The sequence below is a fragment of the Elaeis guineensis genome, chromosome 16, assembly GCF_000442705.2.
Source record: "Elaeis guineensis isolate ETL-2024a chromosome 16, EG11, whole genome shotgun sequence".
Classification (NCBI taxonomy): domain Eukaryota; kingdom Viridiplantae; phylum Streptophyta; class Magnoliopsida; order Arecales; family Arecaceae; genus Elaeis; species Elaeis guineensis.
Window position 1 is genome coordinate 45,464,976 of NC_026008.2, and position 17,525 is coordinate 45,482,500.

At 37.9% G+C, this 17,525-nt stretch overlaps 1 protein-coding gene across 3 annotated transcripts; it reads right to left on the reverse strand.

Annotated features, from left to right (window-relative positions):
* Position 1: 1 nt before the first annotated feature.
* Positions 2-16,683, reverse strand: LOC105059171 (uncharacterized). Of its 3 annotated transcripts, XM_073250302.1 has the most exons (18): positions 16,307-16,683; positions 15,276-15,357; positions 12,898-13,027; positions 10,354-10,509; positions 10,046-10,162; positions 9,893-9,977; positions 8,906-9,014; positions 8,693-8,760; positions 8,397-8,522; positions 7,134-8,314; positions 6,483-6,686; positions 6,315-6,375; positions 4,375-4,488; positions 4,025-4,138; positions 3,850-3,939; positions 1,787-1,860; positions 1,214-1,335; positions 2-262 (listed from the first exon to the last, which is right to left on the reverse strand). In XM_073250302.1, the coding sequence occupies exons 3-16, from the start codon at positions 13,002-13,004 to the stop codon at positions 1,834-1,836; spliced, it is 2,559 nt and encodes an 852-aa protein (XP_073106403.1). In that variant the 5' UTR covers positions 13,005-13,027; positions 15,276-15,357; positions 16,307-16,683; the 3' UTR covers positions 2-262; positions 1,214-1,335; positions 1,787-1,833. The 3 variants fall into 3 exon arrangements, with proteins under 3 accessions (XP_073106403.1, XP_010940699.1, XP_010940700.1); XM_010942397.3 differs by lacking the exon at positions 15,276-15,357 and having other exon boundaries at positions 16,307-16,680; XM_010942398.3 differs by lacking the exons at positions 1,787-1,860; positions 15,276-15,357 and having other exon boundaries at positions 7,134-8,110; positions 8,186-8,314; positions 16,307-16,669.
* Between the last annotated feature and the right edge of the window lie 842 nt (positions 16,684-17,525).

The window sequence follows — 17,525 nt, forward strand, 5'->3', positions numbered from 1 at the left end:
GTGTATCAAGTCATCAGAGAAGGAAATAAATTACTATATGATAAAATATACATAACAATGAATCAACATGACATCCGCTCAACATGAACAGGAAACCAACTTGAGTCCAGAGTGCATGCTGTGCATTTGACTTGGAGCAGACAAAAAAGGCTTGCAAAGTTTGAGATTACAAATTAAAGAAATTTTTATACTCCGGAAATCCTACATGGATGAGCCGTCCCCAACCAAGTATGATGAACATTCAGCAATGGAAAGCACGTTCCTGAGCCAGCAAAACATGAAATTTGAATCTGTTAATAACTTTGGAAGGTTAAAGCTACCAATAAGCATTCATCAAATTCAAAACAATATGCACCAACGGTACAAACTTAGAACTTGCCTGGTCACGAGTAACAGAGAAATGAGAAAATACCACATTTATAGCGACACAATAAAATTTTAGTTCGAACAACGCAACACACTCCGATATAATGGTTAAGGGAAAATGCCAGCAGTATATCCTTTTTTTGAAAAAAGAATCTCATCTCATGCTTCAAATCAACAAAAGCATGCACCCTTTGGCAATAATATGAACTTGTAGTTGTCAGAACAGTGAATGATACATTACACATTAATTTAAAGCATGACTATAACTTGGAACGACAGCTAAAATGACCAAGAGGGTAAACGTAGCAGCACAACACAAAATCACATCACAAGATATTCACTGGATCTTCCAACTGCAAGTTTGCGTGGGGAACGCTATATATCTTTTTTGGTGCAAAAAAGAGGAATGACTTCCTCCCTCATTGGAGGTTCAACTAGCTAAGTGCAATACAGCTCCAAAGCATGCATCAACCTGAATAAATCTGAGATATAAAAGCTCCAGTGCAGCGTATTTTACCACATATCACTAAGCCTAATACATACTGTATCTACATCTACAAGGACTTTTTGTATATTAATTCTCATGTATACTTCTCCTGTAAATGAACTGATAGGGCAGATAAGCATTGCACAGTCCCAGTTCATTTGTCTTATGCTACCCACCTCTCCCCCAAAGTACATGTCAGAAACTTTCTGCTGGTTTTGTAACCTTACAAATTCAAACACCACATAACAACCAAGGAATCTTCGATATGGATCAGGCTTCAATGATGGTGCAGCATTTTCAGTGCTTCTTATCTTTATAAATAACATTCATTCTTGCATTTACAATGTCACATATGCTTACCAAATTCCACATCCACTTGAACAAACTCCCGGTGCACGATCTGCCTTGAGTTAGTTGAGGAAGAGTCAAGACAACTACTACACTGTATCTCTTGGAGCTACTTCTGTACAAAGGTTATCAGCCTGCACATGCACCAAGTTTTTCTTCAACAAAGTATTCACCAATGACTTGCATAAAATCTCTCATTAAATTAGTGCAATAGAAAGGGTGGGAGAAAACTCAAAAACTTAGCCAACACTTGCTGATACTGTGAAGGTTGGTTCACGAATTGTGACCGTATTATAAGAGTTGGCTAGAATGACCAATTATTCATCCAACACATACACTTAGGTCTCAATTAACTTACAAATGATTCGAAAGCACCACTAATCAAAGGTATTCATGAAAACAGAAGTGATAAAAATCAATCAGAAATGTTCGTGCAAAAAAGTTGGCATATTTTAAAAATTCTCCGTGGGTAACGGGAAAGTATACCTCGATATTAGTAACATTTAATTGGGAAGTGGACACGCTTATCAAATATAGAGAACATGACAAGGTAATATACAAGCAGCGAGGAGTAAACAGCAGTACCAAGCAAAATGAGCAATGACTCTTGGATTTATAGCGATCTCTATTTTTCAACATTCTAAGGCATACTTCTGGATCTGCCAGACAAGAAATGCAAAAAATATATTATATCTTATCATTGTTAAAATAAATTGACTGTTCCCAACATAGCTGCAATTGGTTTTAAACTGCTATCACTATTGGAAACAATTTTCTAAGATCTGCAAATGTAACCTCATGTAAAACAAAATCAACAAATGGAATAAAGCAAAGCATCTACTTAGTTTTGGGCAATGGCACAAAAATATCTTATATGGTTGAGGAAAACTATTTAGAGTCTTAAGGTACTAAGCCAACAAAGCATCATAAACAGGAAAGAAAATAAAATGATGCAGTCCCACTGCTAGCGAAATTGTGAATTATCTTATTTGTGACATTGTTCATAATAACTCTATATCATTGTCTGAGAAGACTTAGTATAGATAGGTGCACCTTACCTCGCCTCAAGGCAAGGTTCTCACCAAACACCTTGTGGCCAGAGGGCTAGAATACAAAGAAATACATATGTGTTGAATACCTAGCGCATTCTATATGCCATTAGGCATACACCTAGAACAAAGTGTTCTACAATAATAGGTACACATTAGAAATCAGAGATAATACCAACAAGGCAACAACAATGCTATTAAGCGTGAAACTGCTAAATTGTTACCTATCCTTCTGAACATTATAAGACAAAGTATCATACTTTTGGAAAAAACCTAGTGCTTAGAGACCAAATATAGATTTGTACCATGCAATGATGTACAATATGTGGTGATAGTTCACAGGATGAAAAAAGAGTAGAATAACCCTTATTGGTACATATTGATCCATCTTCGCCTGCACAACAGTGTGCAATAAATTTCTAGACACAAGCTGATATAGCTCAAGCACAGCGTCAACTTATACATGGATATGTATGAACCTGCCTTAACTCAAATATTTCATCTAGTTGGGTTTGACTTCTAATTTACCTCTCTCCATACCTCTCAATACCTCTTCCTCAAGCCCATGGAGTTATAAATTGCAATAGGATACAAAATCTGTGATTCTTAGTATTGATCCCATTATTGTCTTCGTGAGACAATGACAGGAGTACAATCAGTAAATGATTGAGGAGCAATAATCCCAGTACATCTTTAGGGAACTATCTATCTAGTTTTAACAGAAAGGTAAATATGACCCTCCTCAGCAGTCAATGTAAAATTTGTGTAGGTACATGGTGTTCTTTTTTTAATTATTATTGAGCTTACTTTTTGTCAATTCTTCATTAATTGAATGATTTCTGCCCACATTTGCAGCTATATCTTTATCTTAGCATACCAAAGCCTTCATTCAACATCTAGCTGCTTTCACCTTCATGCCTCTTTTTTTGATATTGTTGCATATCCTTGTATAACAGCAGCCAAGAGGGGCATCGTAAATCCTTAATAAAGAAGAAATGGGAAATGTCTAGGTAATATTGCTCCGCAGGTTCACATAAGCTCCTGCTATGATGTTTAAGTTTGATACTGCAGAATTTGAAATTATTCAAAAGCATGTTTTATGAGACCCAACTCCATGAACTTTAAAAAGCAAACTGTGGTTTCTACAGTCATTCATGATAAATCCTACATCCCCAAATTACAAGCCATCAGGAGACCTCTATAACCACCAAGAAGGTCCAGAATCTGCTAGATTTGTCCAAGGATCAGTTATAAACATTCCCGTGCATACTACTAACAATCATTATATGAGACTGCCAAGGTTCCACAATCTCTGGACAAATAAGCTTGAAAAAAGTTAAATCAGGTTTTACATGGATCAAAACTAACATACCATTCAATTTGGAAAGCACTAATGGAGCAATACCAAATTTTGTAAATAGGGTTCCACTGATGCATGCATGGAGACACACAGCGAAGAAGTGGAGGGGAGGTGGTGGGGAGGGGGGGGGGGGGGGGAGAATTCAATGAAGATCATAATAAGAGGGAAATAATAAAGAGAATCAAGGTAAAGATTCCAAGAATGGATAAATGAAATAGCAGTGAACCTAAAATTATTACCTCAAGCATATTCTCCTCAAGAAAGAAATTTGGTCCTGTGCAACTTGTGTCATGTGGGCCATCATACTGAAGAATCCTGAGCTTGCCTTCCTGCACTTGACCATGAAATTGTCACAGTTCATATTGGACGTTAAAGTTCCTGAAAAAAATGATAATCAAATTTTTAAGCCATCACCTTAGTCCCATAAACAAGACCTCCTCCAACCGAAGGATGAAAGCATGCAACATTGACCTCATCTTCTGCACTAGGAAGAACTTTTACAAGCTCCATATCTGAAACTCTATAAACCTGGAATTAAATATTCAAAAACAATGAAACACGGGAATGCCAAAAGTATACATGAATTTGGTATGGCTTTCATGGGGAAAAAAAAAAAATCTGTATAAGTAGCTTCACAAAAGAGAAAATTATGCAGCAATTACAAAATATTTAAAAGAATTCACATGATAGGAGATTCTTGTATTATTATTTGTAAAGGAATGGATAGTGCAAAACCAAAATACTGGTAACTGAATCATATCTACCTCCAATATTGTGTATATAGGTATTGCAGTCTCCCCATCAACAACAATGCTCCTTAGAAGTGAACTATGGCGACGACCATAAGCTAATAATACGTGTTCCGATGTAGGAGAGAACTGCATAGGAAAACATTAATCAGTGAGATAAATTTTACTGTGCAAACCAATACAAACATTCGTAATGAGAACAATGTAAAAAGGTACTAATAACCCATGTCACAAACTTTTAATTCTGTGTGAAACCAATAACATAGTGTAATCATGTGTTTAAGTTCATTTTTGCCTAACAATGAATCATTGCATTATCACCTACACAACACTGCTTCCCAAGTTTCATGAATGAAGGCTTGGAATGAATCATTGCATTATCACCTACACAACACTGCTTCCCAAGTTTCATGAATGAAGGCTTGGAATATCTTTTACGACTCATCCTGAAGGCTTGGCATATCTTTTACGACAGCTTGGCCTGTCTTATAACAGATGACTGCCATTAGATGCAGCATCATAGAAAGCTAATAAACTGTCCGGTTGAGGTGTCATTAGAATCCAATAACTTGATTGCCAGCCAATATAAAGAAAGTCACAAGGATCCTGCACCGGTTCAGGGATTACAACCTTCCTTCTCTGTTTGTTGTCTTCCTTTCCTCTACTACATTTACAGGTCCATTGCACCATTGATAATCTTCCTTTCACCAAAAAGGCATATAATTGTCCATTTCTGATTGACTGAGGTAGGATCGGACCAGTTAATTGACTTGCTCTCTTTCCTTACTAGAAGTCCTTTCCTCCAAAATCCATCCTGCTCTCCTTTCCAGTTTATCGAAGTGCATTGTAATGATGTGAAATGGAGGGTTGGATGTGATGTCATGGCTCCTTTGCCCAAGTCCAACATTGGTGATCTGTGGATAAAAATTATAATATTCCTTTTCTGTTTATTTCTGCCCTTAATCATCATAGACACACACTGGGAACATCTATGTATGTATGGTTTAGATACTTCATGACATATTACTACCTTCAAAAACAGAGAGACATCTTATATTAGTGGCCATGAGTCTAGGACAGAAGAGCATGACACAAGTTCTTCCTCTTCCACATACAACATACCACAGAGAATTTATTACATCAACTGAGTTGAGTGAAAACAACAGGGACAACTGGCAGTAGTGGTGATCATGTAATAACTTGATCTTTCAGCAAGTTCATATACATCAAAGAAATATACACTAATAACTGCAATGCCAATCTTTTCCATTAATACAAATGTTTTACTTGTGATACCAAAAAATGTATTATATAAAGAGATTTGGATGGAGGAAATTTAGGGAGTGGATGGTGAATATTTATCCATATTTAACACACACAAAAAAAAAAAAGAACATAGATACGCAACACCTAAGCCTAAAGGATTGACACTATATGGTTTCTATACTTCTCTTTCAGGTCATCTTGGAGGTCAAAGGACAGTGGAACATAATGTCTCCAGTCCTTGAAACACCTCGGTTCTCTATTAAACCAATCATGTGGGATTATATTCTTCAAATCTAAAAGGCATTGCACTGAAAGAATATATGCATTTGGTAATTCTCTTTAAACATATCTATTTTTTTTTTATAATCTTAATATATACCTGTATATCTTATTGCCTTCACGTACCCTCCCAGTTGACCACACTTAAATTAAATTTTTGGGCTAATTTTCTGAACTTTTCTGGTGTGGTCAAGCTGCTTTTAAGAGCATCATATGTAGGTGTCACCCAAGATAAGGCAGGATATATATCTCAGGATATTTGATGGCAAAATATACTCCTATTAGTGTGGCTTTATTCATTGACATGTATCCAATAAGCCCCCATAGAAAGCTATGGCTATTTTATCTTGAAATAAATACTCAAGGGAAGAGACAAGTATACACAAGACTTGATTTCAACTGCCCCTAACCTGAATAGAAGTCAAGCAATGAGCAGCTCTGATTGCTCTTGAAGCTAGCACGATGCCGAAGCTGCGGCAAAAACAGAAAATCAAACCATGATACATGTATAAAACATTTTTTGTTGAAAAAGTGGTCATAAAACATAAATACCAAAAACCAACAGGCTTCACTCTTACGTTGCCTCTTCAAGAGAATAGATGCGAAGCTCATACATAACTTGGTGAGCTGAAATTGGATGGCGTGTTGGGGATGTTGCTGCCCCTGTAGCATCATGTTGCATCTGTGACTGAACTCCTGGATCACCTTCGACATGGGGCAGTAAGCATGCAACACAAGCGACCAAAAATCGGCCACAAGGAGAAAAATGGGCACCCATTTCACTGTCATTATTAAATGCAGCTAGTTATCCAAATAGAATGTAATCTATGACCAAAATCAGCAACAAGAAGTCTAAAGCTAATCTATTCAGCTATATAAATTCAGGGTTATAGTTCATTCCTATCAAAGGCCATACTGTTGTAACATGCACATATAAGCAGAAGCAACCTTCATGTCATAAAGTTGAGTTGGACAGACCATAATAGAAATAAAAGGAACTTGTATTTTGAGATTATCATAGTAAAACCTTATAAACTGTTATGACCAATTATAATTTCTAAGCAAAATAGATGAATTATGATGACTGAGAATAAGCACACTCATAAGAGAGAGTAGATCAATAATTCCAACATGGTACTCATGCAATTTCAATAAGAAGAAGCTAAAAAGGAGGGAACAAAAGAAAAACAGGAAAATTATGACTTAGTTATCACAGATAGGAACTTCACCTGCAAAGGACAGCATGTGGTATAGTTAAACGGCATGCCTCTGGCTCTAAAGTGGCACATGGATCTTGTATATCATGTGGCCATATTCTTAGCTTCACCGTACAAGGTAGTTCAGCAGCAGCTGCTGCAGCCAACGATGTAGGAATTTCAGATTCAATACCACTAGGACCAGGATGAGGCTCAGCTTCATCATTTTGGGCATTAAGAAATGAGGCACCTTCTCCAACAGCTGTAGAAGCCATCAAACGGGAGCGCGGCCGATGCCGAGAACCAGATCGTCCAGTTACCCTAGCATGGCCACTAGTGTTTGGCATTGAAGAAGAAGCCACTAGAGCTTCCACATTACGGGTATACAGTAATTCAGGTGTCAAGAAGTCAGTTCCTGTTCCGTGAACTACAGATGAATTTCCTTGGAGTGCACTATTGACAGGTATTGCTGTATGCAGACCTGCATAAGTTTGACCCATTAACCAGCCCTGTAAAAAAGGCAACTCCCAGCATGCTGCATCACTGAAAGGAATAAATTGATGAAGTTGTCCACCATCTACACTTCTTAATAGCATTTGAAGGTCAGTACTGCCTGACGAGATTGAAGAATTGAAAGCAGAAGTGCTCTCTACACCTGGCCTTGATTGCCTCACAGGTATTCTTATAGCCACCCCATTGCAATGGAAAGTAGTTGATGGCCTGGTGTTCAAAGCATCCAAACTCTCCACCATACCAGTAGAACTTCTTTGCTGAAATCCAACAGTAGGCTGCCCTTCAATGTTTTCTGCACTTCCCATAAAAGAATCATATGTTACTGTTTCCATTCTGGTCAGCATAGAATCAGCAACTGCATCTTCTGTCATAATATTTGCACTAGAAATCTCTCCCAGAGATATATCCATCGGGGTCGTTAAGTTCTCATCTTGGCTTCCTATATCAACATTTCTCTGTCTTTGCTGCCCATTACCGGATCTACCAAACCTAGGACCCTGTTGCAAAGGCATTCTTCCATCATCCATTACAAATGTTGGCCGTAACAAATATGAAGAAGGTATGAGAGGCACCTGAGCCTCCAGATGTGGACGCAGACTTGAATTAATGTTTGCAAAAAAGACAGCTGGAGGAGGATAGTGCAAATAGCCAGAAGAAGTTGCAAGTGTCAGTGGTGAGTCTGGCGAATCAAGATCATTAACCTGCAAGCCAAGCAGCTTGGATTGATGACATTGTAAAAGTGAGCAAACAATAATGCGAATATGAAGCTATAAAAAATTCCACCTCAGCTGTCAATAGAAATGGTGCTGCATGGGGATGAAAATGCACAGCCCTCAAAGAACGCCGAGTCCTCAGCACAATCACTGGGGAAGAAGCTTCTCCTCTCTTATTGTAGTTCCATATGTATAGCTGAGAGATCATTATATTTTAGAGTTTAAACCTGAGAGATTTAAGTCTCCTGACAGCAGCAAAACCAAAACTAAAGTGCGAAGATAAAGTTTGAGCAAGATGAATGGGGAAGATAAAGTTTAAGCAAGATAAATCTCTATTATATACTTCCAAGGTCAAGAATAACTCACCTTGTGACCTGATGCTACAGCAAGAAGCTCTCCTTGGGCATGAAAAGCAATCGAGGCAATTGGCCGATCTGTGAAAAGAGGCAGGGGGTCATATGTTTAATGCTCCTAAGTAATGTTGATAGTAATAGACTATATTACTAAAGTATAAAAACAATAAAAATCCTATTGCTTCAACTTGTTTTATCCCAGAAGAAATTTCGCAAGAGATATTACAGAAATCGCGTGACCCAATACAATCTGCGGTATGAGCATCCCAGATACGAACTTCATGATCCAAGCTACCACTTGCAAGTATTTCTGAATACAGTGGATGGTACCTAACCTGCAGATGATCAATTAGATTTAAAAAAAAAATAGTTCTAAAGATAATGACAATAGAAAAGACCCATAACTACTATGTAACTTTCTGAAACACAAAAGAAAAAGGAATGAATATTAAGAATCATCATAAGTAATGACTATGATGATAGGAAACAAGAGTTTAGCTTATTGAACCCGTTTGTAAAACAAAGATTCAAATTTGTAAATGAAAACCAACCAACAGATAATAGTGCTATTCAAGTCTATCATATGCCATGGAAAGACATTATGCAACGTCAGATGATGACAAAAAACCAAAGACATACACTTGGCAAGGACATATAAAACCAAAATACCCACAATAACAGCTGAAAATAAAGTGTCAATAGTTGCTGTGTCCAGGAAGCATTGATAAAAAAAGCAATATATGAAACTAGTATGACAGCCACCCTCTGGCCTCTTCTATATGTAAAAGTTTCGTAATTTTACTTTAAATGGAGTAATTTTATTTTAACTAAGAAGGCACACATGGATAATTCATAGGATAAAATAGTGTAACCAAAATTTACCTAATAGGAGGTTATGGAATATGACAGTCAAACAAGATTCATTCTAGATTCACATGCAAATTTGAAAATTCATAAAGCAAGTGCCTGCAAGCAACGTTGACACCCCAAAAAGAAGACTCAGCATACTAACTTTCATAATAACAGTGAGTTTCACATCTCTAGCAACATTTTTGCTGCAACTCAACTAATAAATTATAGTCGCACTCATGGCAACTATCTTTTCATCCAGGCATATGGCAAGAGCTGGATAAGGTTCCCTTTGTAGAATAATTTAATTTGTCAATATATTACAGCAAATAAACCAAGGGAGAAGAACAAAGGGTAAACATACCACCCAAGGTGTTCGTCGATGGCCAGTCAACACCTTCAAACAGTTTCCAGTGTGGCAGTCAATTATCTTAACAGTGTGGTCACCACTGGAAACAAATTGAGTCAGTAGAATTATTAACTACAACACAGAGATAAAGCAGCAGCATCCACTTACTGTGTGGAAGCAAGAGTTTTTCCATCAGAACTAAATGCTGCTGCAATTGTGGACCTCGGCGGTGGCAAAAGAGGACAATACTTGGCTGACAGGTGACGCAACGACTCTGCTTCTACCCTGCAAAAGCAATACATGACATAATCAGCCCTTGCCATTCTGGTTAAGGGAGGAGAAATTACAGAAACAACAAACAGATTAACAAGTCTACACTGCAATCGAAAAAGTGATATCACTGGTAATTAGCTAATGTTTACAGAAAAAATCTGAAATCATCCATTACTAATATACCCAGTATAATGGTGCTTTACCAAGAAATAAGAGCACGTCGTGCATCGATAGTTTCACATCTTAGCTCAAGACAATCAGCTCTCCCCTTTGTAGCTTCACCCCACAGCCTTTTCGAGTAGCGTTTTGCTCGAGGAGAGATCTCCCTCAATGCTAACAACCGATAAACATTTCTATGACTAGGAGGGGAAAAAAGTAAAACCAAAAATCAATAAGTGAATGATAAACAGAACATAAATACATATATAGTCCAAATATTAGTAGGTTATTATGCAGTGGGCAAACAACCCAATCCACATTGTCAAACCATCTGAAAATCAAAGAAAAAGGTACAAACAAAAATCATATGTCCTGGCACAAAATACAACCTTTTATAATGAGATGGCATTGCATCTGATAAAGAGCAAATGAATGACAAGTTTACAGCAATTCAGAGTGATCTAACACCCATATCAGAAAAATTTAGAAAAAAAAGGGGACTCAACATGGACATTTTAGGATGCAACAACCCATGTCATTGATAAATCCAGTTTGAAACTTCAAATTTTCCCCACATTTCCTCTAGACTCCAAAGACTTAATTCCACAATTGCAAACTTTCCGGAGCTTCCTTTCCTCACCAGCATGCTTATTCAATACAATTCACAATATGTGATCGAAGGCAGGTCGGTTAGGTATTCATCCACCATCGTCATGCATGAGCATGTAGAGAGAGAGAGACAGAGAGAGAGAGAGAGAGAGAGAGAGAGAGAGAACACACTTCAGCCTCATTCAGGTGATGCATGACATGCTTCTTCTTCCCACCACCTCTTCTCACTTTATAAAAAAGAAGTCTCACCCAGAAGGTGAAAAATTTTCTGTCCTTTGTTCTTATAGATTCAAATCAGTGAATCCTTCCTTCTACCATCTTTATAGTATTGTTTATGACTTCAGGCTTCAGATAGATAAGACTGAACAATTAAACTAAACTTTCATTAATATCCCATCTAAATCCAAAACCTTAATCACTGCATAACAGCTAAAGTCTCTACAACATTTTTAAACTAACTGCAATAATTCATAGTATAGTTCCTATCAGATAACTGAATATAAGGAAACAAAGACTGCTCCAAAGCTAGAGCCAATGAATAAAGAGAAGAATAATCTGGAAATATATATGATATTAATTTGCATTATGGTTCGCTGTCTTGGTACCAATACATTGGTACATAGTTCAGTACGGTATGAAACAGCATACTAGTATCGGTACGGTACAAGACAGCATACTGAGTATCAATACGGTACAAGATAGCATACTGGCATGGGACCCATATGGTATGCTGTGCCCTATACTGGACAGTAGAGGCAGTACAACAAATCTTGATTTGAACTGAAATAACCTAAGAAAAGCAATCTATCGGTACATATCATATTCCAAGTGCCCTCTGAAAGAGGACATCTGAGAAGAACCAGGGAATTCCTAATCAGAGCCCCAGCCAAGTGCTGAAGACAGATTCCAGAGCTCACATATCATTTTATTTTTTGAAAGTAGAATGGCTTTATGTCCATATTTTGTGGGCCCTGTTCGGCCTGGATAATCCCACTGAGGTGACTCACCTCATGGTCTTGGACTTTTAGCAGCATGGAGAGAGGGCAATCTAATCCCTTGGCCAAATCATCACATTTCTAAGCCCCACTCGTCAAGTCCCTTGAGCCCATGCAAGGTAGTAGGTCGAAACAGTGAATGGCCAGGCCCTTCTCAACTTTTGTGTTTCCACTCTCAGCGTGATGATGAACATGGTATAGTATCAACTCTAGCATTTCTGAACTGCTTTGTGTTGAATGACTGCACATCACCAACTCCAACGATTGCTAGTTGCAGATCTCATGGCAAATGATCCAAGATGGCATTGGCTCTCAACTCAACAGGATCTGTTTTTGCCAGTGGCAATCATGGGACACCAATGTCTTGGTGTAGCCCCATGGGATAGTCAACCTAGCTGGAGATATAGCCTTTGTGGCCATTTCTCAGTCGGGCTGTGTGATTTGACTCTCACAGGCAGCTTGGCATTAGCCCAAGGCTGTGATGGATTGTCTGAGCACAAATTGTAATATCTGTTGAGTTACTCTTTAGCTAGCCCCAAGGGATAGTCGACCTAGCTCATGTATAGCCTTTGTGGCCATTTCTCAGTCAATCTGTGTGATTCGATTCTCACAGGCAGCTTGGCATTAGCCCAAGGCTGTGATGGATTGGCTGAGCACAAATTGTAATACCTGTTGAGCTACTCTTTTGCAGAAAACTGGTGGATATATAAATAAATAATATCCACCTGATCATACCAGATCTAAGAACCATCTAGATTGATAAATTTCACTACAATTGACTTTCGTGAAGTTCACTTTTCATTTTTCAAAGTCATAGTAACCAGTCATACAATTAATCAGGCAGCATACAAACAGAATCAACCCCCCCCCCCCCAACACCAGCTATACTGTCTCTGTATGTATAAAGTAGCTGGCACCACATAAGCCAAGGATCAAAGACAAAGGAACAGATCGAACAAATTCATAACAGTTACATTCTTTTACCTGCAACTTAAGCTGGAATATAGTGAAGATTGAGAAAACGCAGGATGTGAACTAGATGATGAAGTGAATGCTGAGAACTTTGCATCATCTACCCAGGGTTGAGACATTTCATTCTTTTAATAAGCTGTTCCTGAAAATGATTACAAAGAAAACCAATACTGTCATGGTGCATGCCTCAATGCAAAAACTCAATTTAGTGTGACTTATGATTGCATTCAAAGATAAAAGAAAGGCATTGGTACATAAGGCAGTTAGTTTTGGGACACCTTACTCTCAACTTAGCGAGCTATTCATAAGCATGACAAAAATAACAAGCAGCTCAAGAGCGATGCTTCATGCTCTTTAAATGCAGCATTCCTCAAATTAGCTCCAGTTCTATTGTTGACTTTTAAGGACACTGGGCACTATATCATGTACAACTATCAAAGTAAAAAAAAGGATTTTCCAATTCTGACAGGTTGCACAAAAAAGAAATTCAATTTTCCATAATCCATAATGAAAGAGAATCAGATACGTATAATCTCAAGCCTTATGGAGACCTCTTTGACCATCTCTTAGGAAGAGAAAATGAACACAACTATCAAACTGAGAAAAAGGATTACCTGAATCTAACAAGTTGCATGAAGGAAATTAAATTTCACAGCCCATAATGAAAGAGAATCAGACATGGATAATCTCAAGCCTCATAGAGGCCTCTTTCACCATCTCCGGGGAAAAGGAAATGAACACTACTACTAGCTTATAAGCATCATAAAACTGATGAAGAAGAAGAAGAAGAAGAAGAAGATGATGATGATGATGATGAAGCCCAAATACAATTAGGAAAAAAGATTTTCCAAGCTCAGATATGATCTGGATACAAGCCAAAGTTCTAAAATGTCAACTGAAGCCATTGATGGGAAAAAAGCTGTGATGGACTACAAAAATAGATCAAAGTTTCTTATCCAGCCAAGGAAGCCCTTAATTGAAAGCAAATGATAACATGGACTTAAATAACATGAATTATTATCTGTGTCAGTCTCAAGCCTTGAAATAAGTGCAAAATGATGTAGTAAGAACCAAAGTTTTAAATCTCGTGGGACGAGGCCGTTCCAATTTTTCCATAGACTGGGACGTGCAGCCGTCCCGCCTTGTCCCGCCACTTGGGATAGAGAATGTTCCAAGGCGTCCCAATTGAAAGGGACGCTAGCAGAATGGCCCTGTCCTGACATAGAGATGGTACCCTATCCCGTGAGATGTCCTGCTAAGACCTAAATCTTTGGTAAAAACAAAGTGGATTAGAAGAGTTGGTCAAACAAAAAGAAAAAAGAACCCAAGAAAATTAGTCCATCTAGGTATAATCTATGAATACAGGAGTTGGTATTAGGCTTGAATGATCCATATAGTTGAGTTGAGAAATCTACAGAATAAGAACTCACTCAATCCTAATATTTTTAATTCACAAGCAGTCATGTAAGGATGATCGAATTTAAACTAAGAGTTCTATTAGGAGCTAATGATCTATTATATCTATTGTCCAAGGTCTTACGTCCAAGGTTTTACGTCCTAGCGGAACGGGGGGTGTCTCAGTTGTCCCGTCCTGTTCCTGTGAGAAAACGGGACCGGAACAGGGTCGGGACTCCGAAACCCATCCATACAGGAAAAGAAAAAAAATGAGAAAGAAAGGAAGATGAAAAAAGTAAAAAGTAAAAAGTAAAAAGTAAAAGGAAAGAAGAAGAAGAAAAACAAAAAAAAAGAAGAGAAAGGAAAAGAAAAAAGGAATGAAAGAAGGAAGAAAAGAAAAAGAAAGAAGAAGAAAAGGAAAAAAGAAAAAAAGAAAGGGATAACAAAATGAAAAAGGAAAGATAGAAAGATAGAAGAAAAGAAAAAAAAGGAAGGAAAAAAAAAGAAAGAAAGAAAGGAAAAAAGAAGGGAGAGAGTTGGAGGATATCTATCGGAATGCATGAATGGAACGGGATAGGACGAGACAATAGGGCATCCCATTCAATGAAGATACTGAGACACCGCCGTCCCACGAGATTTAAAATCTTGGTCAGTGGTAGCCACTTTAACACCAAGAGGAAATTGGACCAACAAAAACAAATAAGTAAACAATAATGGTAGGTTTCTTTGATGCAATAGCCCCAATTACCGCAAGGGCCCTCCTCAGCATGTAATACCTCAATTTTGGCAGTGTAACAAGTCCTATGATTGTCTTTGTATTAATGCACGACCACATAACAGCCTAGAGGAACAACTCCACCTCATTCACTGTACTTAGACTATAACAAAGAGACCATCATAGATCCCTCGCTACCTTAGACCCACCATCATTTCATGTACAGAATATAAAAGAAGTTTCCAAAACAAGTGTAGAAAGTTTAAGGGTTTAAATTGACCTGGCCTGTGGTCACAAGATCTCTCTAGTCTCTTGATGAATTCTTCACAAACAAATCTGAAAAGCATTTTCTTCCACATCATCTACCAAATAAACTTTCTCAGTACTTTATCGTATGTGTTTTCAAGGAAACAATATAAATGAAGTTGTCCTGAAGATGGCATGCAGCACATCTATTTGGACACCAAAAATATCATAGAAACCCCTTACAACTGTCATAACAAAGGGCACAGACCAATAAGATATAAGACACAGAACTGCTGTCTCAATGTTCAGAAGTGCTTTAAACAAAAAGGAAACAGAATTTTAGGTGTGCCTCTGTGTGTGTATGTGTGTGTGTGTGTGTGTGTGTGTGTGTGTGTGTAATAGCTCCTTAACCTGCCAACAGCAACTTTGACAGGTTAAGAATGATTATTAAGGAATACAAAGGAGATCTGGATGGCAAGGAAGTAAAGCACTTACTCTTGCAAACCCAAGGACGAGAACGTGTGGAAAATGATGCGATGAGAGATAAATAGGATTACAAGACCTCAACAGCCACCCAAATCTCAGGCAAATGAGCCTTCTTCTTTGTTGAATGATACCGATTTAGTGGCAACTTAATCAACATAGGCGCTAAAACAACACAATTAGTTAGACAACCTACAAATTTGAATTTTTGATATATACAACCGACTCGTGCCCCAACCTTCCAACTTCACGGAAAGATTATGCCATGAAAGTTTAATTGTGAACGTCAAAAAAAATTCCATTGTGTGATCTCTCATTGAGATCTACCATGTCCCTGACCATCACCACCTTGCTTATCATCAAAAAGTTCACAACTTTTATCAATACTACCGCGCTAAATTAGTACCTCGATGAACTGGACCTCTCCAACGACAAATTGCCAACCAAGATTCAATCTTTCTCAGGTTTCCACACAAATATAATAAAATAACGCAAAATCCGATCTCAAATTAATGAAACGACAGAATTACACATAGAAACGCGAATCCAAACAATGATTGAGACAAAAGTTAAAGAAATTACTCGAGAAATAGCTGAAATACATCAGATTGGAGGCAAAAGGCAGCGAATTCCGTTCCCTTCCCCGCCCACGGAAATATCGTGGCGATCCGGCAGCTTCTCCACGAAGTACGAGAGGAAATGGGGATTTCTCTGAAGAGGTAGGGCTGCGGGTCTCCGGGGAACGCGGGAGGTTCCTTCAGATGCCGGAGGACTCGTCTCGGCCGTGCGCTTCTCCGGCCCCCACCACGGCCTCGGTCGGATTTGAACGCGGAGAGAGAACGAAAACCTAATCGCCAACCTGAAGAAAATAAAATCTAATAAGGGACGTTAGATCCGGGTCGGGACGCATGCACCACGTCCACGGCCGTCGGATGGAGATCGGAAGGGCTGGAGGCGGTGGTACTGATAGACCACGCCCACGTGGACGCGTCGTGGCTTCAGGGAGGACTGGGGACGCGCGCTGCTGCTCCTTCTAACGGAGGCGCAAAGCCGACACGTGAGGGTGCGCGGTTTCGGGTCACCGGTCTACGTTCCTCCCGTGGAGGATAGGTGGGCCCGGACACCATCGTGGGTGGAAGAAAACTTTGACCGGACGGTAAAAGGTGGTGGCGGGTTCTACCTTCCATGTTACATTTGGACACTCGTGGAATTAGACCGTGTGGAATGGAGGCCTCTTTTGTCGGTTTGCAAAAAGCTTGTTTTTTATTTTTATTTATATTTTTGATGTAAAAAAAATTATTTTTTTTATTAACCGAAAGAAATAGAATTGATGTTAGATACTTATATATCTATGAATATTTAAAATTACATGAACACCTTACAAATTTATTATTTAGTGCATACTCCTATAAATTATATCTTTTTTATATATATTTATGTTAAAAAAATCTAAAATTACATACATATGTGCACAAATTTACTACTTGTATGCATACCAATATAATTTTTTTTTTGCATGCACGCCCTTATAAATAATTTTTTTTACATATATATCTTTATAAATTATTTATTTTATAAGTATATTCTTATAAATTATTGTTTTGCATCTCTTCCCTTGACTGAAAATAGAAAGTTTGCAAGATTATATATATATAGAATAATTTATAAGGATATACATGTAAATACTAAATTTGCAATAGTATAGATATAATTTGAAATATTTATAATGGTGCACATGAAAAAAAAAATTATATGAGTATACATAGAAATAGAAAATAAGGATATACATATTATTTTAGAT

Excerpts from the sequence above, each read along its gene's own strand:
- LOC105059171 (XM_073250302.1), bottom strand. The coding sequence starts at position 13,004 with ATGTCTCAACCCTGGGTAGATGATGCAAAGTTCTCAGCATTCACTTCA. Across the intron at positions 6,687-7,133 it reads CCACATGCTGTCCTTTGCAG|TGAAATGGGTGCCCATTTTT; the intron begins GTGAAGTTCCTA and ends TAATAATGACAG. Across the intron at positions 3,940-4,024 it reads GTCTTGTTTATGGGACTAAG|GAAGGCAAGCTCAGGATTCT; the intron begins GTGATGGCTTAA and ends GGTCAAGTGCAG.